The 27,487-nt window shown below is 46.4% G+C and overlaps 1 protein-coding gene and 1 non-coding gene across 2 annotated transcripts; both read left to right on the top strand.

Moving 5' to 3' along the window:
• Positions 1 to 27,253, top strand: LOC119399808 (protein Tob1). Its single transcript, XM_037666661.2, has 4 exons — positions 1 to 515; positions 17,076 to 17,244; positions 23,166 to 23,364; positions 24,572 to 27,253. Exons 1-4 carry the CDS (start codon positions 506 to 508, stop codon positions 25,385 to 25,387), a joined length of 1,194 nt encoding a protein of 397 aa, XP_037522589.1. The 5' UTR covers positions 1 to 505; the 3' UTR covers positions 25,388 to 27,253.
• Positions 10,778 to 10,853, top strand: Trnaa-cgc (transfer RNA alanine (anticodon CGC)). Its single transcript has one exon. It is a non-coding gene; the product is annotated as a tRNA-Ala (tRNA).
• Positions 27,254 to 27,487: the final 234 nt, after the last annotated feature.

Below are 27,487 nucleotides of genomic sequence, written 5' to 3'. Positions count from 1 at the left end.
GCTGCTGCGCGCTTTTCAGCGCCGGGCTGAACGGCTCTACGCCGGCGGTGCGGGCTAGCGCGCGTGGCTAGCTGGCGCCCAATACCCCCTCGTAGAAGCTTTGGGGAAAGGACTCGCCAAGAAAAGCCCACTCAAAAGGACAACACCCGACTGCTGCCCAGACCTCTCTCTTTTGTACTCCGGCGACAAGCCGTACTTTTATTACTTGTTTCGTCAACGGTGTTCAGCTGCCAGTTCGTGTTTTTGTATTCTTCACCCCGTAGAAGGACTCTGTTACCGTTTCGCTTCGTCTTGTCTCTTTTGTACGGTGCCTCCGCCAAGAAGAAGTCGTTCATTTGTCTACTCGTGTTTAAAGCTAGTTTTTGTATATCCATATAGTCGGGTTCTTCAAAACGCCTTCTCGTCTCTGCTCAAAGGCCAAGTCTGATCGCCGCCGACTGCCAGCTGTTTTTTCCTCTGCGACCTTCTACTAGACAAGTCGCCTGTCTCGCACTTCGTTCTTTGGATGCATTCCGGTGAGTCCGCGCTCTTTTTCAAACTCTCGCGCACGTCTTTGTATCTCGGACGCAGCTCGTTCTGTTATGGGTGTTGGTAAACAATCGGTATTGACAACAATAATAACACCACCCCCTTGACAACCCGCTCGATACCTCATCGCCGATTGTTGCGTGAGATAACCTGGTGACCTTGAATTCTATTTCCCTCTCCACTTTCGCTTATCGGTGATGGCTTATCACTCAGGTCGTGTGTCAGGTCATGGCTTATCGCTCAGGATTTAGGCCTAACGTTATTCAGTGTAATGATGATAACGACTCCTGTTGAAGTCCGCGAAGTCAAAAACGCGCCCGGGTGGCTTCGTAACCATTGCTGATGTCGTCGCCAACTGATAACGCATCTATGTGATGGCTTCTTTTTTCGATGGGTGGCACTAGCCCGGGTACTCCCTTTCGAACCACTTAGCTTCTTGTAAACTTTGCACGAAATGTTTAATTGAGAGCGTATGTATCTACTGCTTACAGATGTTACCTCGGGAAACACATAACCAGCAACGATAGAGCTGATTGTAGTTTTTCTGAGCGTTTCCCTAGATGTTTGCCGATGTAGTCCCCTGTGGCGAGGGGACCTTGAAAATCGAGAGACGCGCGCCGTGCGGCCACTCTCTTATACTTATCTCTTTTTTTTTTGCTCGGCTCGCTGGCTCGAATCCTCGCCCACATATAGCGCGATCGATCTCGACGCTCCGCCAATGGCTGTCGCCGGGATAAAAACAGAGCGCGGTGCCGGCGCCGGTTCGGACCTAGTTTGAAACATCCGATAATAAAGCGAACGCGAAAAGAGCGCAACAAACTAGGGCGGCGCTTCATCTTACTCCCCCCCCCCTCGCCCCTTATCTTATCCGCCTCTCCACTTGCTCGTGCGCATGGTGATACTTTGACATTATGCTCCCCGTGCTTTGGAACGGTCTGGAAAGAAGTAAACATAGAAAGAAGGAAGGGAAGGAGCTAGAGCAGCGCTTTGTCTTAATCGCATCCATCTGAGCCTTATCTTATCTCGGTATCTCCGGATGCTCGTGTGTGCGGCGATACTTTGGCGTTATGGTCCTTGTGCTCCCAGTGTTTGGGAACGTTCTAGAAAGAAGAAAACGTGTGAAGGGAGGAAGCGAACTAGTGCAGCATTTTATTAATCGCATGCCGTCTAACGCTTATCTTATCTCGGTCTCTCCGGATGCTCGTGTGCGTGATGATACTTTCGCATTTTGATCCCGATGCTCCCAGTGTTTTGCAACGTTTTAGAGAGGAGCAAACATACGAAGGAAGGGAGCGGGCTAATATAAAGCGTTATCTTAATCGCATCCACTTATCTCGGTCTCTCCGGATACTCGTGTGCTTGATGATACTTTGGTATTATGCTACTTGCGCTTCCAGTGCCTGGGAAAGTTCTAGAAAGAAGTAAACATTGGAAAGAGGGGAGCGAGCAGGTGTAACGCGTCATCTTAATCGCATGCATTTAACGCTTATCTTATCTCTGTCTCTCCGGGTTCTCGTTTGCGCAGGGGTACTCTGGCATTACGCTACAGGCGCTCCCAGTGCTTGCGAAAGTTCTAGAAAGAGGTAACCATACGGAGGAAGGGGGCGAGCTTGTATAACGCGTTACCTTAATCGCATCCCATCTAACGCTTATCTTATCTCGCTCCCTCCGAATTATCGTGTGCACGCTGATACCTTGGCATTATGCTCCAGGTGCCCCAAGTGCTTTGGAACGTTCTAGATAGAGATAAACATAGAAAGGAAGGGATATAACCTAGTACAGAACTTTATCCTAATAGCATTCCATCTAACGCTTATCTTATCTCGGCGTCTCTGGATGCTCGTGTCCGAGTGCATACAATCATAGTGCGTGTTGTGCAGTCTGTGTTTTGGGAACGTTCGAGAAAGAAGCAACCACATCAAGGAAGCCCTATATGATCGCTCTCATCCTTATCTTATCTCCGTGTGTCTGTGGTGATAGGTGACTATAGTCACTTTAATAGTGCTCCTTTTTCTTTCCGTGTTTTGAGAACGCTCCGGAAAGTAGCAAGCATGTGTAGGAAGGGAGGGAGTTTGTTCAACGCTATCCTATCCCTTTACTCCTTGTCTTATCTGCATATTTCCTGATGCTCGTGCGTGGTTTAGCTTGGTTGTGACTCCATAGATCAGTAAGTGCTGCTGAAGCATACTTCTGTAGTGTGAGGGAATATGCAAAAGGAAAATCAGGAAATACTTTATCTTATCTTACTCCTGAGGGGCCCCATTAACGATAGTCAAACTTGCATTAAATCTACATGAAGACACTGCTTCAACCGATGCTCTTTATAGTTTGATGGGTCCCAGCTGCGCGTGTTTCGGAACGCTAGAGAAAGAAACAGATACAAAGAAGGAAGAGAGTGAGGAGAACGGCTTATCTATCTCGCGCTTATCTGTGGGTATCTGTGGTTATCTGTATGATCGTGTGACAGTATGTGGATATCTGTGGTTATCTGTATGATCGTGTGACAGTAGGTCCTTCAGTCGCGGGTTCTTGCGGTCTATGCTTTTGAACGTTGCAGAAAGAAATACGACAAAAGGAATCGAGCTAGGAGAACAATTCATTTTATCTATAGTGATCTTATCTGTAATTCTTTGGATGATCGGACATGAATAAACACTATAATTGTGTGGTTCCGCAGCCTGCGTTTCGGAAAGCTGGAGTAGGAAGTAAACATGAAGAAAGCGAGTAATCGAGGACACTGTCTTACTCATCTCGCTCTTATCTCTACTTGTGGATGCTCGTATGCCAGTAGATAACTTATAGTGCTCTCCTGCAGAGTGTCTTTGGGCCTTTCGAGCAATAGACAATCACAGAAAAGAAGCGAAAATCGTGCTTTATCTATTTCGCGCACGCTCATCTTCGCCTCTCCAGATGCTACTCAGATAACAGTATACCACTTTTTGGACGCTTTATGATTCACGGCGGTTTCATGCAGTCTACGTTTTGAGTCTTTCGATAGGCGAAATTTATCACTTATGCACCTTTGTTGTTGTAGCTTGCTCGCAACCAATCGATTGATTGTATTTTGATAAAGAAAAAACAGTCTACTTGTGCAGCCTTCACTTGCGTCTTGTCCTTGGGATACAGCGTTTCTGGTCAAGAGATGGCGTGAAGCCGCTCAATGTGTGATGTGGTCGTAGCTTACTTTGAAAGATGAAATCAAGAGTGACGCTATATTCGATATTAGAATCTGCACATTTGGTTCGTTTTATTATGTCTTGATTATAGCGTAATGCTTGAAGTCTTCTCTGAAACTTTGGAAAACAATGCAAACACACGAACAGGGAGATACTTCATCATAGCTTACTCTTGGAAGTGTGGTTATATAAATGAACAAGACAAAACATGTAAATTGTTAATTCTGAGTATGCAAACACTCTGCTCATTCGGGAAATGTTTTTGAGTATTGAAGAAAGAAGCAAAACAAAAGGAAAACATGAAGTAAGAACAATCTCGAAGAATATGTATTCGTGTGCTCGTCTTAAAAAAGTTAGAGGCTTAATGAACTTTGTTGAATTCGTGCCTTCTGTGCAGCGTAAATCGGAAGCATTGGAGGCCGTTATCTCTTTTGACAATCATGGTGCAAGTTCTCCAATCATGGTGCTGACCGAGTCTTTCACAGGAATACATAGCATTGTCGGCGCTCTTGATATTGAATGATTCGAGTACGAATTAAAAGGAAAGAAGAATGGAAGTACGAAAGATTCTCAGTCTTGTGATTGTACTTGGGTAGTTCACGTTTTCAGTTGATTCATAATCGTGGGCATGTGAGTAGTGGTGAACACATTAAAGGTCTCTAGAAGAAAATACGGGGAGAAAGACAACACACGCATTGTATTACCTTGCTCTCTAAATACTCATGGTTCAATTACAAAGCGGTCAATGAGACACTGATCACAAGGTCGACTGTTGTATTCATGTTTCTGTATTGCCATAATCTTCCTTGGCCTCTGTAGAAGTTCTCAAGTTCGTTGACCTTATTTCCTTTTTCTGACGCTTCGTCTTTCACTGAAGTCGTCATTGCTGATGTACTGTTGTCATAATTAACATCACTGTTGTAATTATTCTTCTTGCTGTTGGCGTGGCTTTCACAGGTTGTCCTCAGGCAGTTCTGCTTGCTTAAAAGTGCGCTCTTTCTCTTTTGTAAGTGCAATGTTACGCAGGACACGGCGTTTCTAGTCATGTCGCGGGACGCGTCAGTGGAACACACACATGCTCAATTAGTTATTTGCATGAAACGTAAGCTCTTCGCGACAATCTGTTTAATATGAACACCGAAGGAAACAAGTCGTCCTTAAGCCGAGAAGCCGAGTTAAGAGTCATTTTCTGAAGTTTCCTTATCGGCATAAGCGTTCACCATTTGTAAAGTTGTTGTGGCTATTATTTGTTATTGGGTTCAACGTCCCAAAGAGACTCCGACCATGAGAGACGCGATTATGGAGGGCTCCGGACAAGTTGTACTACCTAGGGTTTTTTAACGTGCACCGAAATCGCTCACTACATGGACCACTAGCACTTCGCCTCCATCTAACTGCGACCGTCACGGCCAGAATGGAATCCTCGTCTTTCGCGTCAGCAGCCAAGCACCACTTTGGAAAAGTCATCAACGTAAGGAAGAAGAACTGCAATAAACAGCAATGGTGACCGTATTGGTTTTCAGATTCTCGGTGTCGTTACAAATTTGGCGCAGTCGACAGGATCCTGTGTTGACAATCAAAAAACGTTAGAAGAGCACCATGACGCTTTGAAATGCCCGCTGACGTAACTGACTCGTCTGTCTTGACTCTGTTTTTAAACGTTAGTTGGCGGTCCAGTTCTTCTTTCTCTTAAACTTAACCTGACCTGGCAAGTGAGAATAGAGGGGGGCGGGATAGTGTAAACATTCCTTCAAGTTGTCCTTGACCGCAACGCCGTAGTAGACGTTCAGTAGGCGTAATCGTGCGAGAGCTCTGTGCCAAGAGCGAACACTGCCTGCGTCACACCGCGGCTCGCATCTCGGCGAACAAATGCCACGTCCTAAGGCTCGGAACGCGAACGATCACGAAGGAGACGCCGGACCTCTCTCTCTCGCCCTTTCCCAGTCCCCCTCTCTCGGTGTCGTGTCGAGTGAGGCGCTACGCGGCACGGCCCCCGGGGCTGCTATAAATACGCCAGCAAAAACGCCCCGCTGACACCACCACACGCCGTTGTCCATACGGCTCGGTATCGGGTGTCCCCGCGAAGCTCTCGTGTAGCTTAAGCACGATATTATTTTCGATTCATGGGCGTCGCCATCTTGGGCTGTTAGAACGAATGTTGTTCTGAGTTTTGCTTGTCGTGACACGAAATTAAAGTAATGGAACGTGGAATGCGCACCGGTGCAGTCCTTTTCATGCGTGTGGCGAGCTTACCGTAGCGCAGTTCGTTTAGTTGTTGCTCATAAAAAAGGACGATGTTAACTGTCCAACATGGCGGCGGCACTTGAACGGGCCCTTAAAATAGTCTGCATCCTTAGCCTCCTAGCACACAGATTTCGAAAATAACACACAACGTAGTTGTTGATTTAGCGACGACATGTAAGAAGCGCCCTGTTACAGTGTTGACCGTCCTTCGTGTGTGTACAACGACAGCTGCTGCACCGTTGTAGAGGATGGGAAATCCATTTTTGTAAATAGACGTTTCGTAAACCATTATGTCATCTTACAGACTTGCTTAGGCGTGCTTTAGTTATTTTGGTAACGTAAGGCGTTCGCCAGTGTGTGCAGTGACAGCTGTTGAATTATTGTACAGAAAAGGAAAATCTGGTCCGCGAATGGACATTTCGTAGAGTGCTTTGTCATCCTACAGACTTGTCTAGACGTCTACTAGACGTGCCTTAGTTATGACAGTAACGCCAAACATTCGTTCGTCATCATCCCTTCTTTGCTTATACATACGACCGCTATGTGCAGTTCTTGTGTTTGATGTCAGCTTACTGTACAAAGCTTTGTTTTATTTTCTTAATGCTTATGTGTATTTTGGTTGTTATGTTCGTCGTTTTGCTGTACTTCTACCGCTTACATAATGCCTCAAGAGAGCTCTGTGAGGTCCGTCTGCGGTCTCCAGTGTCTAATAAATAAATAAATAAATAAATAAATAAATAAATAAATAAATAAATAAATAAATAGATAGATAGATAGATAGATAGATAGATAGATAGATAGATAGATAGATAGATAGATAGATAGATAGATAGATAGATAGATAGATAGATAGATAGATAGATAGATAGATAGATTAGATAGATAGATATACGTCGCAGAAAGAACACCGTGCAATTTTCGGCCTAGTCACGCGGTTAAAACTTGGTAACAATGTCTGTTGAGGAGCATAAAACTTGCAAATGCTGTTGAAGGTTTAGAGTCCCTGTAGAGCATTACACTCCTCGCATGTTTTATTAGGGACTTGTACTAACAATGGTTTACTCGTCATTAATTTTATACTAAAATATATTGCTTCCTGATGAAGGTATGGAAGGCTGTAAATTTGTACGCTCTCTATTAGTAATATATAAACTACGCGAAAAAACAAAAAACAAAAACGAACGCGAGCTTCCTCATGGCCTTCACAGCGACTGCTCTGGGTTTGTATATTGTCCTAAGACTTCTTGAAGAACTTTATTTTACGCTACACCTTCGACAATAGAACATGTGCGTGCTATTCAATTGGGCTCCAAGGTCTAATTTAGGTGCCGTTTAATAAGCAAACGGATCAGTGCCATACTAAGAACAAAATCATTGATTTGGATGTACGTTTACTGTGCAAAATGCGTTAAGAAATCGACATCCATTTTTATCGCCGACCGAAAGCGCAGAGTTTCTCAATTAATAATAACTATGGGGTTTGACGTTTCAAAACAACGGTATGGAGGGCTCCAGAAATTACTACCACCTATGGCTCGTTAACGTGCACCTAAATCTAAGTAGACAGGGCTCTAGCATTTCGCCTCTATCGAAATGTGGCTGCTGCGGTCGGTATTCGATCCCGCGACCTTCGGGTGAGCACTCTAGCACCCTAACCACAAGGCAACCACGGCGGGTCGGTTCTCAGTTAGGCTGCTGATATTCGTGCAAAAAAAAACAAAACAAAAAAAAACAAAACAAAAAAACAAAGCTTCTTCGAGGTATTCTGTACTTAGACAAAAAAAAAAGAACTTTGCGCAGTGACTGAAGTTTGTGTCAGCGATATATTGCGAGGATACGCTCGTCGAAGCTACACCAAAATTCTGTTCTTCTGTCGTCTTCTTGTTGCATTCGACAAACATTTATCCCGAAAGAGTAGGCAGGCGTTGTGCCCCTCTAGGCGGCAGTTGCCAAGTCGCTTTCTCACTCTTTTCTCTGTGTCCTTGTGTATATATTGTATGCAAATCAATAATAAATAAATAAATAAATAAATAAAATAAATAAATAATACTAAATAAATAAAATAAATAAATAAATAAATAATAAATAACATTTCTGGAGAGGTGCAACAGAATATCAGGGGCAAGTTGGTCTTGCAATACGCAGGCTGATTGAACACGTTTTTGTCGTGACGAGAGATGAGAGAGCTGGAAGAACAGCTGGGCATAGCCGAGCGGAGTTGTGCTATAGAGCCTCTTGGAGAAGTAAGCGAGCGCTTCAGAGAAGACAGCTGTTTGCACGCAAGCTGCTGCCCGCTGTTTCTTTTTCAAACTCGAGGGCACGCAGCTCTTGCATCTGCTTTCTTTATTTCCTTCCCCCCCCCCCCCCTTTGTTATATCATTTCCGTTAATCGTGACCCGCATATAGGCTTCAGTTAGCTCTCCCACACATGCGCTGCCTGACGGCGTAGATTGATCACATCGACGCGTATGTCAGTGTATATATGGCGGCAGCTGGTGGCGCCACTGGATTCCTGAGCATGCGCGAAGGTGGGGGTTTGAACCACGCCGATGCAATGCGGCGGATAACATTTGAGGTCAATGATAGAAAGAAAATAAGTGTACAGACGCCGAGAGATATGCTGTGTGTACGCCGAAATTAGTCTTGACTTTGAGGCAGACCTATAATAATAATAATAATAATAATAATAATAATAATAATAATAATAATAATAATAATAATAATAATAATAATAATAATAATAATATCTGGGATTTACGTGCCAAAATCACGGTATGATTATGAGTCACGCCGTAGTGCTGAGTTCCGGATGAGATCCACGATTTCGTGTTCTTCAACATGCACTGACATCGCACAGTAGAGGTGCATCTAAAACACTTCACCTCCATCGAAATGCGACCGCCGCGGCAGAGATCGAACCCACGACCTCCTGGTCAGCAGCCGAGCGCCGTAACCACTTTAATACTGAGGCGGACAGGAAAGACCAATGGTAGAAATAAAGAGAACCGATACCGCGTCACTGCACCACCTCAGCAACATTGCGGTGGTTCAATCAATCAATCAATCAATCAATCAATCAATCAATCAATCAATCAATCAATCAATCAATCAATCAATCAATCAATCAATCAATCAATCAATCAATCAATCAATCAATCAATTTCAAGTGGTTATTTGGGATGCTGCTGATAATTTCGCTGACAGTTAAAATACACTGGCATTTCAAGCAATAATTAGAAGAGAAGTGTCGGTATCAATAAATAAATAAATAAATAAATAAATAAATAAATAAATAAATAAATAAATAAATAAATAAATAAAAAATGACCGTTGGGGTGTACAACGAGACTAAAGACCGCGCTTCTGTGCTCGCGAGAGCGTGTGTTCTCGTCACTTCTCGACAGTTTTCGCGAAATGACGCGGGGTATGATGTTTCGCGTTGTCGAGAAACGCTAAATGTATGCATTTTATGTTCTTTTCTCGCAACTACGCCCGACGGGAAAGTTTCTCGTTAACGAAGATGACGTCACCCGCCGCTTCGCGGATGCAAACAGTTCCGAAAGTAAAGAAAAAAATAAAGAAACGAGGCACTTGCTTGAAGTTTTTCGCGTGAGTGTGGGCGCATCGTATCAGTTTTGAAAAGAGGAAACGGGAGGGGACAGCTGTTTGGCGTCATTGGAGACGTACGCCATAAAATGTGCCGCAAAAGAAAAACAAGAAGCGAAATAAAATTTGCGACGAGAGCAGTTAAACGTGAAAGCAAGCTCTGGCGTGGACCTCAAAAATGGCCCCCTTTTGACACAGCCTTTTCCGTACGGCTTCGCGGCATGTGACGTCATTGGTCTCTGCATGTGGATAGAGAGGATTTCTATCTATCTATCTATCTATCTATCTATCTATCTATCTATCTATCTATCTATCTATCTATCTATCTATCTATCTATCTATCTATCTATCTATCTATCTATCTATCTATCTATCTATCTATCTATCTATCTATCTATCTATCTATCTATCTATCTATCTATCTATCTATCTATCTATCTATCTATCTATCTATCTATCTATCTATCTATCTATCTATCTATCTATCTATCTATCTATCTATCTATCTATCTATCTATCTATCTATCTATCTATCTAAATTTTGGTTTTTGGGGCCATGACTATATATCACTTTACAACATGAAAAATCGACAATATTTACGTATACGAAGTCTAGGGTTATGACTCTATAATGTTGGTCTTGTCTTGACTTACTAATGGAAAGCGTCGGCTAGTATTAAGCTACCACATTTCGGCTTAAATGATATTTTTTGTTTTTGCCAAATGACCGCGAATATTAAATTATGTAGGTTTTCAGCTGTCCCCTACTGAAATGTTCCATGTTCCACTCCAGTGACTCCGTATGTTTTTCGTGCGGAATCAATATAGCGTCCATATGTTTTCCATATATTTGCCAGATACCTCAGTAAGAATCGCACGGAAACATAAAATTATTGGAATGGCGCAGAGAAGTTTCACTTGGGTTAAAACACCGTCTTTGATCGATCTTAGTTCGATGGCGCTGTCTCGCGCACCTGGACAACAACCTCATTCGGTCGTGCATTGAAATGTTTTCCGTTGTTCTACCTTGTCTCGTGGCCAGTTTAGTCTCACCGACGTTTCATTTTGTCCTCATATGCCATGATGGCATGTCACGTGACACGTGACGCCCTCTGGCAGAAGAGTGTTCCACACTCGCCACCTTGGCTACGAGTGGCGCTGGCTAACACTCTCAGGGATTACACGCACAGAAATACCCAAATGAAGTGGACATCGAAGCGCCTTCCGTCGTAGCTCAATTGGTATAGAGCATCGGACTCGCGCTTCGAAGGTTGTGGGTTCGGATCCCACTGAGGGGAAGGGTGCTTTTTCGTACACTCTAGTTGCTTTCAATTCACATCAGGATCACTACACTGCAGTTAAAGACAACAATTAGTGACCGATATGTTTTCCATGGCCTAATTGTCGGATTTATTTGGTTGCGTTTAACAAAGAAACGAGCCCCTCGAAACATTTTCCTTCTTTCCTTAATGTGTCAGTTATACAAGAGTCGGTACATGCACGTTGCAACAGTGCAACGTTCTTACACATTACGCCAGAGACGTCGAAAGAAACGGTGGACGTCGTTTCTCGTTCCCAAGGTCAGGTTACACGTTCAATAGGCACCGCTGCCGGAATCGCAGCTTCTCTGATGGCAGGGCTGCTGGCTGCTTGCGCAGCTGGCTTCACTCAAAGGGCGTGCCGTCTACTGCTACCGCAGAATCCCAATAAGAGGCCCTCTAACGTTAGACGACACGTAGAACCCGCGCGCTAAGACGAACCGCATAGTAGGAGACAGCACAGCGTTTGGGAGGTGTAGCAGACGAAAAAGAAAGGGCAGCAGCAACAGTGACAGACGAGCGCGTGTGCGGAAGTACGCGGCGGGTAGATTGGGGGCGCTGCGAACTGCGAAGTCTGAAAGAGTGATAGAGTAATACTGCGAGGGAGAGAAGGAAAGGGGGCAGATGGGAACGAAGGGAACCCGAGAAGCCGGGGATGAAGTTTGCAGAAGACTGCCTAAACGTCAAGAGAGATGAGGAGAGGAGGAACGTGAGGAAGGGGCTGAGGAGAGGGGTGTTCCCCCTTCCTCTTTTCTTTTTGCTGTGCTGCCGAATGGCGCGGGTCCCACCGCCGAAACTAGGGCAAATCGATGCCGAAGCGGGCTCACTGTGGAACAAGGTCGCATGGAGGTCAGGCCGCACAGCCCACCCGAGCTTCACCCCCTCTCACTCATTTCGCGCTGTGTTAGTGGTCAACATTGTTCCATCAACGCGGCCCCCGTGTTCGCCTCTGTCTCTGACGTCAGCAGTGGGAGCGCGGGCGCTCCGGCAGGTCTCTGAAGTACCCGCCGCGCCTTCTGCAGGATCATACTTTCATTTTCCCGGGGAGAATTTCGATTGGTCTGCAACACTGGAAGCCTTAGAATTCTTTGTAGAGTACCTGCAAATGACACCGCATATTTGACAGCGTTCAGGCGCCCCTTAATTCTGTCAACTGAAAATGTAGTTTGCGCACATTTTTTTTTTAGTTATCAGAATCATGGAAATTTTATATCTACGAGCTGCCGGGCACATTGACTTATTGGATTTGATAGAGTTCACGGAACGAGACACCACCGCAGGAACATGCGGCATAAGGAAATCAACTGTTTCGTGTCTAGCGCACTTGAACACAGCCTACGCAACCACCCGAAAAATGGGCGTGGTGAGGACATTGCGAATATTGATGTAAGAATTGAACTGATACATGACTGCGCACAGACACCCAGAGCAGACTCGCCTATTACCAAGTCTTTTTACTCAATATTTTCACGTACGTTCTTCCGATTTGAAGCGCAGGTGAAATTAGAAGCGTTCAAAGATGTATTCGGCATATTCAAATGATCACAATTTGGATCGGCACTTGTTGAAACTGCGGGATCTTGATGTGACAACCCACTCTGCAGGCAACACGTAGCTCTGCTAAAGATTGCTATTAACTGCGGAGTAGCTTAAGGGACCGCCCTGTCGTCGTCTCAAGTCTCGCGTTGGCGTCACGCAGGTCCCACGTTTGATCAACACCCTCTAGACTAGAGCTAGTCTAGAGGATGTTGGTTTGATACGCATAAGCCTAGGAGGCTGCTCGTTTGGGACGCCAGCGCTTGCTTGCCCGTGAACGCCAGCGTCGCCGAAGGGCTAATTCGTCTGTCCGAGCCAACGAAGCGATAGCAAAACGCCAGCGTCGGGAGTTGGACGAACCGTCTTCCGAGCAGCAAACAGTAGAAAAAGACTAGAAAAGAAGACCATAGCACAGAAAAATAGGTAATTGCTAAACAGATCAGATAATCACAACAAAAGGACAGAAAATATCACATCATCGCGCGACAAAAACAGAAAAGAGGAGGGGAACACAAGAACACAAAAGAACAGAACAAAATTTGGGAGGGGCGCAGCATGTAGGGAAGGGTGTTTCAGCTCCAATAACGTAAAACCCGTGGAGGGGCGAAGCATGCAGTGTGCGCTGGTGCATCCCACAGCAAAATCGCTGCTAATGGACAGTGAGAGACAGCAGAAAGATTAACACAGATACCCACAGTCCGCTTTCAGTTAACGCGCGCGCTGCGAATATTTATTGTTCAACTACGCACAAGAGAAATCTTACAGCGGCACTACATTGCAGGTCAAGATTCAGTGCACGGGGTGGCCGGTGAACGGTTGTGCAGCGCGAGCAGTCGGTGTTTCAATCAAGAACTCGCTAGCAGACGCTGCCTGTGTCGGCGTTGTCTCTCGCGGGCGAGGACGCGTTCTTGCTCCTCGCGAGCTAGTAGTTCAGCGTTCTTCGCAGAAAGAGCGTTTCCATAGTCAACGCGCGCCGTTCGCTCTCTCTCGCCACACGGCGAGCGCTGAGGTGGTGGCACCCTCTCTTGCGCTCAAGCAAATGGACAGGACAAGACCATGCACGCCGCGACAGCAGACGACGATACACCACCGACAAGCCGAGACCCGAAGGTGCTTCGCCCCTAAAACACATAAACACAAGGGAAACACAGGCGAATCAATGCTCCGCCGTTCGTACAGATTTCACTTGGGGTGGCACTGGCTTTTATTTTTGTCTTAAGCTTCGTAGCTGTCGACGTAATAGTATCTAACGTAATCTGAAGGCTGTCGCGTTAACGATACGATGTTACATATGCGGCTACTTCTTAGTGAAAAAAATTTGGTTACAAAATGGTTCGCCGAAGGCTTAGCCAGAGGAAGTTTAAAACCTGCTCGGAACTTCAGAGAGGAACTATTGCTGTTGCGTAATAGCTACAGTAAACATAGATTGGTCACTGGTAAGAATTTTCATTGGTTTGCACAATGGACTGAATTCAAAGGGGGCGAAAACGAAACTATGCGAGCCTGTAGTACAAACCGAGATGCCAGTACGGATGCAATCAGTGATGTGAGGGATTCAGTTATGTTTATTGGGGCATGCACTTAAACGCAGATATGTTTAGACAACGTTTATTATTTTCTTTTGTGACGCCCCTTTCATCTTTCCTATGAGAAAATAAAAAAAACGCTTAGACGTGCTGGCATCACTACACAATGAGGATGCACCGGGCATGTTACTTTAGAACAACCGCATTGTCAGCCGCACGTATGCAGGTGCAGTTCATGCAGGTATTGGTTATTGATGCTGTTGAATATGTGCGTGGCGATGATGTTCAATGTAAATGTATGGACCATGTTGCCTTGAACACACGAACGAGGTACTTCACGTTTGCGTCTGCGGTGAACAGCACTGCGAAGTCAAAGGCGTTCGCTGAAATCAATCGTTTTCAGAAAAAAAAAAAAAACGCCAAAAATGTTTTCATAGCCTCCTGCGTCATTGATCGGTGGGAACGATGATAAACGAAAGGGGAGTTAGCTACGTTCTGTTGTTGCACGTTGTACAATTCTTTCAAACATCTAACTGGGTTGAGAAATGGTCGTTCGCATGTATAGAGGTTGAACTGATCGGCATCAGATTATTCACATTTCGCCTATTGAACTAGACTACTGCAATAATATTTAGAGACATACCCTTCTGACGTCATCACGTCACAAAGTACACGTGACATTTGGTCTATCAACGATTTGCAGAAGTCTTGTCATGTGTTTGCGAAGGCTTTCAAAGGATTACAAGACGGCTTAGCCTATTGAACATGCCACCTCTTCTCGCCAGGTGGCATGTTCTCGGGCAGTTTGCCTTTCTGATTGCTTGCCTTTCTGATTGATTTTCCTGCATCATGTTATTCTCCGTAAAACTGACGGCGTAGGATTCAGCAAAAACAGGCCTATTCTAGGCGCTCTTGTCTCTACGTAACGCGCGAAATTGGATATGCGAAGCCGGGTGAAAATTCCAGTGACGTCAAAGCGCCGATGCGAATGAGAAATCTTTGAATGGCGCATTTCGACACATGACGTCATTTGCGTGTGGGACGCAGAAATGAAATGCAAACAGTTCGAAGGTTACGAAACAACTTGTTCGCGCCTAAAAGCGCTTCCGGGTAAAGCGTCCGACGCCGATTTGACTTAGTGTGAGTGTGACGTCACGGTAAAGCTCGAGTCGTTTTGCAATTTTGAGAATATCTAGAACGGTCCCGTCGGAGACAGTTGCGACACGCAGTTGGGAAATGCGGTAAAAGGTAAAATCGCCAAGGACCGTCATCTGTATGACAACATCAAGGGCCAATGCCCGATGAGGATAATAATAATATATGGGGCTTTACGTGCCGAAACCACGATATGATTATGAGGCGCGCCTTAGTGAAGGGCTCCGGAAATTTCGATCATCTATAGTGTTCTTTAACGTACACTGACATCGCACACTACACGGGCCTCTAGCATATATATATATATATATATATATATATATATATATATATATATATATATATATATATATATATATATATATATATATATATATATATGGCACATGTGACATATATCCAATAACCTGGTATGATCATACGAGAACACATGATTTATTTGGGTTCATACAAGATTATTAGATATGTGGTATATGTGTCATATGAGAGTTTCCGATATCCCACATACTGTGGGAATCGACTTCATGCGAAGCAATCGCCGAGGAAGTAGCTATATGGCACGTTATTTGACTCCGAGCAAGGTGTTACGAGACAGATAGACGTCGTTTTGTAAATCGAGCATAGCCGGACGCGTCTTGCCAGGCACTTGGACTAGACTGTGATGCCGAGAGGCAAACTTATAGTCCGACGTGCGCAGAAGTCAGTTACAATGGGGGAAAGATTAGAAGCACGGAAGCTTGGGCGAGTTTGTAAGACATCATGACACAACTTCAAAGCGCTAAAAAACACGGGGAAAGATGCACGCTCTGGCGTGTTGACGCGGCTCAGTTTTGAACGCCGTACTCCGTACGTGAGCGGGGTTTACATATCGGCTTACTTCGCATGCCCGGGACGTAGACCGGATGCGTGTGAGAATTGCGATGACCCAAGAACGAAAATTGATTGCCTCGATTTTTGAATGTGGAAGTAGCAACGTGAGGAAAACAATTGAAAGCTCAAGTAGGAACCGGAAGCACAAAGGATATAATGCTGTGCACGCGCTGCCTCCCAGTGCCTCGCAGTGGGGCCGTAATCATTGACGTGCGGTGATTTCATGACTACGTGTTCGGGCGCTTGTCGGTGTGCCCGCGACCACACTTTCTTTAAAAAGTACATTTCTCACTCTTTTACTGTCTTTTCAACCCAGCTACAGAGGTACCGGTTGATATCAAACTGATGTGAAATTGGCATGAAAGCTTCCAAAGTAATTCACAGCGAGAGAGAGATAGATAGATAGATAGCGTTATGGAACGACGCTGTGATGAGGTATCGTTGCTCTACAAGGGAGCGAGGGAGAGAGGACGTGGTAACGAATAGCCTGTCCATTTTTACTGCTGGCAAACTTTGTGATACGCCGTCGCAATGTCAATACTTTTGTCATTGTTCGGTAAAAAGTGGGTGTAAAAAATTTTGTATCCTTTCCCTCGAATGCATGGTTACGTCTCTCTGCCGACGAACTTTCCTGAAGTCACGTGATAGCTTGTGGCCGTAGGGATATCATCTTTTATTCGCTCGACGTCGCCAGTGACTTGCTCTCCCCTTCGTGACGTGGTGCCACTCTTGCTGCAGTGGCCAACTATCAACTTCTTGTGCACCTACCAACTTCTTGTAGGCCCGGGCAAGTGCCTTGAAGCGCGCTTATTGGAGTGCACCTGTCCACAAGCTTTCCTCAACTCACGTGTCAGTTCGTTATCCTGTGACATCATATTGCACTTATGAGAAATCCCTGAACAGGGGGTGCCGCTAGAGTGGTCTTTTCTTCACGGCAGCAACTGCCTTGAAGAAAAGACTTGTCGAAACGTTGGCCCCCGTGTTCAACAATATTTCATCTCTTGAAGCTGCTGTCTTCCCCTGAACCTTTGCCCTATTTCAATCATGTCATACTTTTTTACACAACTGACTCGCTTGCATGTTCGTGACGTCATATACCACCTCTCTTCCCGCAGTGGCCGACTCCTCGGAGGCAGGCGCGGGTCCCGGCAGGATGCAGGTTGAGATCCAGGTGGCTCTCAACTTCCTCGTCTCCTTCCTGTACAACAAGCTGCCCCGCCGGAGAGTCAACCAGTTCGCCGAGGAACTGGACCGGGCGCTCAGGCGAAAGTTCCGGGGACACTGGTACGTTGGTAATTATTAGTGGAGTCATATGTCACGGAGTATTGCAGATGGCGAAACCACGACATAATTCTGAGGCATACACCGTAGTACAGGTCTGAGGTTTGATTTTGGGGTCTACACCGTGTGCACACATATCTAAGTTTAACAGCGTTTTTGCATTTCGCACACCATCGAAATTCGGCCGCTATCGTGGACGGGAATCGAACCCGCGCCCTCGTGTTTAACAGTGCGACGTCGTAGCCTCTAAGTGACCACGACGGGCCATTGACGATGCGAGAATACTAAGACGGCGACCTTGTGGAACGCTTTTTCTGATTACACTGAAATACCAACTCACCAACAGTGTATTCTAAGTTACACTTCTAATCAGAATATTGTTGATCAGGTGTTCTGCGAGTAAACGCCATTTTCTTTGATGTCCAGCCATGAGACCTGAGATGAAAGACTTCAGTCAGACTACGTGTTGCAACGTGTCAGTGCTTTGTTTACTTTGGGGTTGCCACTCCAGAATTTCATTTTATGTTGTCCAGAATTTCTTTTTTTTTTTTCTGATGGAGAACCTCTGGCGCGTATACTCTTGATCTCGGGTGTGCCTTCAGCACGGTGTCGCAGATGAGTACGCAACCTAGACCAAAGCAGGACCCAAATGCACGCTCACTCACGTGCTATAGAATTCCGGTCTATAGTTTCGGAATCACACTAACCGCTGTATTGCAAAACTAAGGCGTCACTGCGCAGACTGACAGCCACATCCAATGGCGCATCCTCCAAATCAGACACAACCCGAGCTTTCGAAGCACGTCTTTGAGCTACAGCAGTGTTTTGACTTAAGGCGCGTAAGAACTGCGAATGTCGCCCATTTGCGTCGAAGTGTTTTGAAATGCCGGAAACACGGTGCAGCGACACTGTCAATGTCTGTTATCTCTTCGTGAATTCCTCCAAGCCACACACACACACACACACACACACACACACACACACACACACACACACACACACACACACACACACACACACACACACACACACACACACACACACACACACACACACACACACACACACACACACACACACACACACACACACACACACACACACACACACACACACACACACACACACACACACACACACACACACACACGCCCCTCACCCACACACACGCGCGCGCGCAATACTTCAAACTAGGATTTCTTCATGCTGAGTGCACATAATGACGCATTGCCGCTATGAACAGCGGCGCCACTTACGCAGCTGAGAATCGTGTGGGGAGCGTGGTTCACGAGTCTCAAATGCCTGTTGTACATTTTATTCGCATTTGAAGTCGCTGTTTATCAAACTAAGCTTGTATTGACTGAGCTGTGAAGCTGGTGATGGGTGTACCAAAAAAAAAAAAATAATAAACCCACGTGACGGAAAAAAACCCGTCACGTGTTCACCCAATCCGAAAGCGAGTGCCTCGACCACTAGGCCAAGCGCCCATGCTTGCCCAATGTAAACTGAACTGAAACATACTAATGCCCTCTATCGACGATACAAAAAAACAATTGGGAAGCAGTACATTTACTATGATCGCTTCGTTGAAATATTCTGTGTTGGCGGACCAAAAGCGATCTGCTGGACAACGCGTAAGGTCGATATTAAGAATTTCAAATTTCAGGTAAATTCAATTTCGAGAAAGCTGAATTCCTAACCCGCGTTTTCGTGCTCGCGTGATGGTCCTTTCGTTGGGCCGTTCCACACGCTGACGAACGCTGTTAAGAACATGACAGACGCCGTGCCGATTCAGCCCGAAAACATTGTCCCTCGGATGGCCGCTGCCTATAATAAAACTGAACGAATTACGTTAGGAGGGAGCATTGAGCAATGCGAAAGAAAGACAGAAGGAAGGAAGGAAGGAAAGAAAGAAATGAAGGCAGTAGGTCATGCACGCCCACGGCAAGCTTCGCTTGCGCCCATTTCCCCGGTAGATTAGGCTCCGAAGTTTTTCCTATAGGAGTATTACGCATATTTGAATTTCTCCTCCAAGCGCCGCGTATATTTCAGCCGTACTGTTTCTTCCAAACGCCGATTCACATTTTTCGTTGGGCAACCTGGATTTTAGGTATGTCGTCCGGTGGAATCGACGTATTTGTTGCTGATCCATCGTCGAGGAAAAGAAGCTTTTCGTATGTGGTGCGTCAGGCATCTCTGTTTGAACTTAAACCTGAATTTTCTTTCCGGTTGTCCTTTCCGTTCCGATTCTACTGCACCTGTTCCGTCACTGTGCACAACGGTTTTCTCGCATTTGCGATTCTAACTGGCGCTATCTTGTTCGTACGGCGCGCACAACAGATGTAAACGTGAGAGCATGTCGTCGCTCGATTGCTACATGCATTTGTCATTCCAATCAGTCATCGTCCTCGCTGCTATGCTCCTGTTTATGAATGTCATTAGGCTTTTGAGATCCACACTTCGAGGCGCTTCTTTCCGCTGCTCAGAACTTCGTCGTTCGATGTCAATGTTCAACGTGACATTGAATTAATTCGCATTGGCTTCAAAAGCAGTTAGGTCTCACAATCTTAGTAGAGGTAGCTAGATCACGGTACGTGAGTGCTTCGTATTTACATTACCATCCTTCAACAATTACAGAAAAAAAAATGATACAAGCTACAGAGACGATGTTGCTGCATACAACCCGAATCAATCTACTACTCCAGTACTCAAAGCCTTTGGTATTCTTCCTGCGGAGGCAACTTTCGTTCCTGCTCCATTTTCATCCTCTACGGCGCCATAACGCTGCGTCTTCTATCCCTTGATGATGCTCCTCCATCCGATAGAGTTCTTCAAACTTGGCTTGCGTTCGATCACCAACTCCGAAGACTGAGAGATGCACAGAGATGCCATGCACAGAACTGATGTACCAATGAAGACCTTACGAATGCATATTCTTTTCTCATTGGAATGGTCAACATATTATAATATCTGTTGGAGTTTAGCGTGCCAAAACCACGATGTGATTATGAGGGCCGCTGTAGTGGAGGGCTCCGGAAATTTCGTCCCTGGCATTCTCTAACGAGCACCTAAATCTAAGTACACGGGCCTCAACCATGCATTTTCGCCTCCATCGAAAATTCGCCCACCGCGGCCGGGATTCGATCCCGCGACCTTCGGGTCAGCATTCGAACACCATAATCACTAGACCACCGTCGCGGGTGGAATGGCGGCATGCAACTTATGCGGCTGTCAGCATAGGATTGAGCACATTTTTTTATGCCACTGCTCGTCTTACCAAACTCAACGACGGGCTCTAGAAGCCAAACGTCATCGCCTTTTATACAAGACCCCCTTCGGAAATCGTGATCCTGGAACCTTAGCCTACGTTTTAGTGCATGCACAAGGTCACCAAAGCCGCATTGCGCTTCTTGAAGTCGACCGCACTTCACGGGCGTTTGTGAACTACTAAGCGAGTGTTCTTGTTCTGTGCGTTCACACTAGCTGTTCATCTGTTATTTTCATCACTCCTCCTTTTAGGCAAAGCTTTTATAATTCATAGATTTCGGCTTCTTAGCCGAAAAACCGGGCACCAGTGAGAGTACAGAAACGCGGCCTTCGAAGGTGCGCCGGTCGCATGCGTATTTGTATGCTCCGTTTTCCTATACACTCAAACTTCGATATAGCGAATACGGATATAACAAATTATCGGTTATAACGAAGTAAACGAAGAATAGTCTTGTCATAGATACAGTGTTACAAATAAACGTCTGTAACGAATTTTCGGATATAACGAAGTTACATTGTGGCAGATGTGACTTTGTTACAATGAGGTTTGAGTGTATTTGATGCTATCTCGATCCTGGGCTTGTCGGTGATCAGTCGCTCCTGATATGGCAGTCTGATCTGTTATCGAGGTCAGTTGTCATTTCACGTTGCCACATTTCATTGCTGCCTGGACATGAACGTATCACCGTCGTTGTTGCCTGTAGCAACTGAAGTGTTGCACTGCTGAGCAGGTAGATGAAGGACCAATTCCTGGCGTGGAGGAAAGAAATAGTTAGGAGGGAGGATTGCGCAATGCGAAAGAAAGAAAGAAAGGAAAAAAGAAAGAAAGAGAGGTAGTAGAAGCTAGCCATGCACGCATCAACAAGCTTCCCTTGCCCTCATTTTCCCGAAAGTGCAAAGGCTCCTGAATGTTTGCTTCTGTGATATCTATTATTCCCCCTTTCCCCCTCGCCACGTGCAGGGCAGCGAACCGAGCACGCACTTGGGTAACCCCACTGCGTTTACGCTTCTCTCTCTCTCGATTATTCCTCTGGCGGTGACGAGTTTAATTCTTCCTACGTTGGGCACCATGTATACGGCGCCGCATTCTTGCGGCTCCTATCCCGTGATGACGATGCTCCAGCCGTTTGCGTGCTTCAAATTCCGGTTTGGTTCAACTCCAACAGAGTAGCGAAGGCACAGAGGCACTGTTGCCGCATACATCTCCCCGAATCGATCTATGCCACTCGACTAATCGAGACCTTTATTATTCCACCTTCCAGGCGCCATGTACTATACGGCGCCGTAACGCCGCGGCACTTATCCCTTGATGATGACCTTTCGGTCGATCGATGTGTGGCGGTGCTCTGTTGCCAGGTCATCCGATTTGCACGACGTCCTTGCGCACGTGTGGAAGGAGTGCTTGCCTCTTTGTTGTTGTTTTTCGTTGCTAACCTTGACTGATGATAGCCACTGGCTCGCAGCCATGTGCAGTGAGCGAGAATCGCATTGCTCCTGAATAATGCTTACAGTTGCGCCACGATGCTTGTTACATTTTTGTTTTAGGGGCGAAGCTCCTTAAGGCGGCACCCGTTCGTCCCTCGTAGTCGTAGTCGTAGTAGTCGTAGTGCGTAACAAGTCTTACGCTTTGACCTCCAAGGTGGTGCCGGTGGGAGATTTTTCCTGTGCGTTGTTGAACAATAAAAAATTCGCAGCGTGCGCGTTAACTAAAAGCCGAATTCTTCTGTCTCTCATTCCCCATCAGCAGCCATTGGCATGTTCCAGTAGGAAACGTTAGTAGAAGTAGAAGTGTAAGTGTTAGCTAAAAGCCGACTTCTTCTGTCTCTCATTCCCATTAGCAGCCATTGTTTACCTCCAAGGTAGTGCCTGGTGAGATTTCTCCTGTGCGTGATTAAACAATAAAAATTTTGTTCAAAACGCCGTTGATTGATGAAATAAACCAACGAAAGACGCCAGGTGTTTTGTAAAAGCAAAACGAAAGAACGCCAGATGTTTCTAAAGCAAAACGAAAAGACGCCAGCTGCTTAACGAAAGACGCCAGATGTTTTCTAAAGCAATGGTTTTCTAAACAATGCAAATTCACAGCGTACATGTAAAATTAAAGTGAGCTGCAAGTCGTCATAACTCATCGAACCTTTAGTATAAACGCGCCCGATCTCACGTCGGTGATGATGTACTGGGCAGAATTCACGGAAGATTCACGGTTTATCGATGAACCTCCGCAGCTTCGCCCACTCATCATCATTCACTCCGTGGATATGCTATTTTTTTCCTCGTAGATTACCCAGGTTCTCTGTGAGAACGTTTCAACGTTATCTGACCACAATGCGAAGGAATGATGCGGAAAAAAAAAAGACCTCTTTGCCTTCTAATAAATTCGCTCTTCTCTCTCTTCTTCTTGCTGATGCGCGTAAAAGAAGTGCCTTGCTTTGTGACCAATTGCAGCACTCTGCATAATGCACACACTAAGCATTTATGCACGTAGGAGTTTATCAGTGTTCTTAATTACCGGGACGAAGTTTCATTACGGGGGGCGACTACGGCGTGCCTCATAATCACATCGTCGTTTTGGCACGTTAAACCCAAGAAATTATTACGAATTATTAGGGAATATATATATGTACTCTTCGTGAACGAAACAGTAATGACGTACGCAGGTATCCGGAGAAGCCGTATCGGGGCTCGGCGTTCCGCTGCGTCAAGACGTCCCCTCCCCTGGACCCGGTGTTCCAGATCGCTGCCCGGGAGAGCGGCGTCGATCTGCGGGACGTCCGGGAGAACTTGCCCCCCGACCTGAGCATTTGGATAGATCCCGGCGAGGTGTCCTACCGCATAGGCGAGAAGGGAGCGGCACAGGTGCGTGCCTCATAACACGAGGGTGTTGTCGGTTGACCGCACCGTGAAGTTGGTGGCGGTGGTGGCCGTGCTCTGAATGAATAAAATGCTGCAGTAGATAGAAAACTGGGTTGACTGGTATTGCTTCATTGCTAATACAAACAGCGCACTGGAAACGGAGGTGAAGGAAGAGTAGACGCGGCGCAAGTGCCGAAACGAGGCGCATGCGTCGTTAATATTTGTGTTATCTCATGTTCTTTTACGGAAGCTTTCAGCTGAAAGTCGGCGCATGTGTCGGGTCTATAGTCTTCTCGTGTACCCATTTATAGCACGCTGTTTTTATTATCAATGAACTAATACCAACAGCCCCTTTGGCTAGCCCGTGCGGTTTTTTATTATGCTGTAGATGCTATAAGTACATAATCACTGGACAATCTAAGAATTCAGCCCAAGTTCCGCTGACGAAACGGCAAGGCACCTTCGTTATGTGGTTTCGCTCTTGGAGTTTTCCCAGTGTAGACTAGTGTTCACCAAAATGTCTTATGCCAAAATTCTCCGTTTGAGAAAATTACAGTCAATACTGATGAGTATTCTGCAAAAAGTAGTGTGATGATGTAGAGAAATCTGTTTCTAGACGAAGGAAGGCCCGACGACATTTGACGGAAATGCCTGTTGCAATTAGGTATGGTAGTAAAGCCAAAAAGACCTTTCAAGCCTTGTATGAGGCAGACAAGGTGCGTCAGAGCCGCCTGTTGTTCTGAGCGGTACTGATCGTTGATCATACGAAAGGATGAAAATGACTCGATGAAGCAGGAAGGATCTTGAGTTATCTTACAGACACTAAGCAGACTTCAAATGCGACAAAGGAACTGATAGCCTCTAAAAAGTGACACATTGAACGCTTCAGGACGTTGGAACCGTAAATGAACTTCTTACACACGTTGAAATAGTGTTCTCGACATCATCATCATCATTGTGCTTAAACACCCTAGACCTTTTGTAGATCTGGAATTACTTCCGTGCGCATGAACGGACTTTATAGATGATGACTCCTATATTTAAGCCCATCTAATCTTTTGCCTTGTTTTCATGCATTTTTTTCTATGATACTCGCCAGATCTATACTAAGTTGCGTTTTAGGTTTATATATTAAAGTGTCAGAATAAAGTCTTGCAGAATATCTTTTATTTAATAAAATCCCGATCTCTGTATTCGTACTTTCTTCCAGGTGCTTCTGGGCGGCCCTCAGTCGTCCGTCTCCGAATCTCGCTGCTGCTCGACCAGCCCCGGCTCGGCCGACGAGGCCCTGGTCGCTCAGTTGGCCGGCCTGGGCCTTGGTCCCGGTGCAGCCATGACGCCCCTGTCTCCGGGCACGGTCGCCGCCCAGTCGGCGGCCTCGGCACCCGCGCTGGCCGCCGTAGCAGCCGTGGCCGCCGCCGCTGCTGGTCCCTGCACAAACCCCGGCGCCGGCGCTCCGGTCGTCAACGGCACGGGAACGCGCTCCCTCACCTTCACCACGGCCAGCTTCGCGCAGACAAAGTTCGGCTCGACCAAGCTCAAGACAAGCTCCAAGCGCGCCCAGAGGCTCTCGCCCACCGAGCTCAGCCTGAGGCGAGAGCAGCAGCAACAGCAGCAGCACCAACAGCAGCAGCAGCAGCAGCAACACGTCGCCAGGGGCGCGGCGGCGGTGCCGACGAGCGGCAACCCCCTCTCGCCACACGATCTGTACGGATCGGCGGCGGCGGCAGCGGCGGCCGCTCTCCCCGTTGATGCGTTCGGCGATGCGGCTGCCGCGGTGGTGGCGTCGCAGGTGGCGGCAGCAGCGGCGGCTGCGTCTTGCCCGCCTCCGCCTCCCACGACCGCGTCGCGGTTCGCGGCGGCGGCGTCTCCGTTCTTGGCTGCGGCTGCGGCTGCTGGTGGCTCGCTTCAGGGACATCACCATCACCACCACCACCACCCGCATCACCACCACCACTCAGCGGTGTCCGGGGCGGCAGCCGAACTCGGAGCTGCGCTCCAACAGCACCTGCTGTTGGCAAACTAGTCGGAGCAAGCGCCACAACTGTTCTTTCTTTTTTGTACGTTTCGTTATTTCCTAGAGGGCCCACACTCTCGCGTTGAAAAAAAAGAGCTGCCGCATACCCGAGAGGTTTTGGTGGGGAAAGGCCGAAGCTATGGCCACACTGGTTCATTTATCAATTATTTTTGGATGTGACAATAGAGGATGTAGACGGCGCATTGGAAAACGAAGCAAAAATTAGCAGGACCTCTAGACGCCCTTGATTAAAGGGGATGTACTTCCTTTTTTCCTGGCCACTGCTGGGACTGTTGCCGGTAGACTTGGTTGCCATGTCGATCTAGATTGGAAGGCTAACTGCAACGCTTTCAAAATGCGCGGCGTTGTTTTGGTGAATCCTTTATTCGGAGCAATATGAACAGTTTCGTATTTGAGTCCCTTTCTTTTCGAGCGGGTTCACACCATCCTATGGTTTCTCACCTACTATTGGCCTGCGACTGGTCATTGTCAGTATCCTTCATGGGATATGGAAGAGGGATTGTTGTAATGTGCAGATAAACACGGTACTCACTTGTTGCTCCAAGAGGACGAAGAGTTACTAGTACATTCTCAACTTGGAGTTAAGAACAGGAAAAAAATATTAACTAGAACTGTCGCTTCTTCATATGTACTCAGAAGAGGACATCGTACAAAACAAGTTTGCACCTGTTATGTAACGCTGCTCGATAAACAAAAATGTTTTAGAAAACTACAGCATAAGCTTTTCAAGCGAACTGAATCTCTGGGATCAGTAGAGTATTGTTTGTTGGCTCAAGAAGCGGGGCAGCTAGGGTCTTCTGTCCACCATGGAAGTTGTTACAGTGTCGACGAGAAATGACAGTCTTTGCCCTGAGATTCTTGTTTTACATAACATCAATTATTCGAATGTCGCATTGTAGTTGGATGGCTTGAAGTGCGTCGGCATTGCTGTGACGGATGTTTTTATGAAAGCGGTAGAGTTTGCCATAGCTGTTCAACTGCTCTGCCTAAAACGTTGAAACTGCCGCAGATAGGGTGTGCACAAGGAACTGTTTTTTTTTTGTTGACTGCCCTGAGAAGGAATCATTGTACAAAAATGGTCTGGTCCGATCAGTTTCGATACGTCAGGTTGTAGTGCTCGCGTTGGAACATGGTTTGAATCGCGCCCGTAGCACTAGCAACGGATCACCGGGAAAACTGTTAGGGAATGCCGTGTGCGGCGTTAGTTACTGAAAGAACTGCGAGATTTTAGCTTCTGCGGCTGCCAAAACTTCGTTCTCGCGAAGTATGCACAAAGCAACAAGAAGTTAAACCCTGAGTGCCATGTCTATCACACACCCATCCCTTGTTTAGTTTCATAGAAAAGTGCTTCTTTTTCTTTCTTGCATAGTTTCGGTTTTGTGGTATTGAATGCGCGCGACCAATTAGTAATGCCGTCACTGTTTCGAAAGCTTCGTGAAGAGAGGCTTGATGATCTTTGTTATGAGAATCATGTATGTCCTCTCCGTCAGTGCGTGCATCTCAACGTTAGCTAAAAGAAAAAAAGGCGGGCGCTTTTGATAACGTGACGTTACCTCTCGCTGTAAAATGTATACCACCGCTATTGTATTAGACACATCGCACAAACTTCCGTTGCAAGGCCAATCCTATAGCGCCTGAAAGATATATATTCGTTGAGAGAGAGACCAATGAAAATGTCTATTTTTGACGACACGTATGTTTTCCAGACGTAAACGTTTAGGAAGCTGTAGTTGCTGTTGATGTTGAAAGATAGGCTGTTGAACATTTTTGGGCGTCTGGAGGTTCTTCCACGGTATACAGAAACAAGCGCCATCTGCTGCTGTAGACGTTTAAGTGTAATGGCAGTATCATAAACACGACTGTTCGAGAAAAAAAGGAACAAGTCCGAACTTCGGTGAAAGGAACCTGCCATGAAAAAAGTGTCATGGACTGTAAAACTGCAACGCCGAGATTAGGCTTAGACCGCCGACAAAATGGCGTCCGCTTAGCAGGTGGCGCCAGTTTCGCCAGTGTGCATTACCTGTACCATTGCCGTGGTCGGGTTCGCAAAGAGTTGTTGGGTGCTCATCTCGTAGTCTTAGGTGGCGG

This window comes from Rhipicephalus sanguineus, chromosome 7, assembly GCF_013339695.2.
Source record: "Rhipicephalus sanguineus isolate Rsan-2018 chromosome 7, BIME_Rsan_1.4, whole genome shotgun sequence".
Lineage (NCBI taxonomy): Eukaryota > Metazoa > Arthropoda > Arachnida > Ixodida > Ixodidae > Rhipicephalus > Rhipicephalus sanguineus.
Note: the sequence above shows the minus strand (reverse complement) of the source record. Positions and strands in the feature narration are given on the sequence as shown.

Excerpts from the sequence above, each read along its gene's own strand:
- LOC119399808 (XM_037666661.2), top strand. Across the intron at positions 17,245-23,165 it reads CGAAAGTTCCGGGGACACTG|GTATCCGGAGAAGCCGTATC; the intron begins GTACGTTGGTAA and ends TGACGTACGCAG. Across the intron at positions 23,365-24,571 it reads GCGAGAAGGGAGCGGCACAG|GTGCTTCTGGGCGGCCCTCA; the intron begins GTGCGTGCCTCA and ends ACTTTCTTCCAG.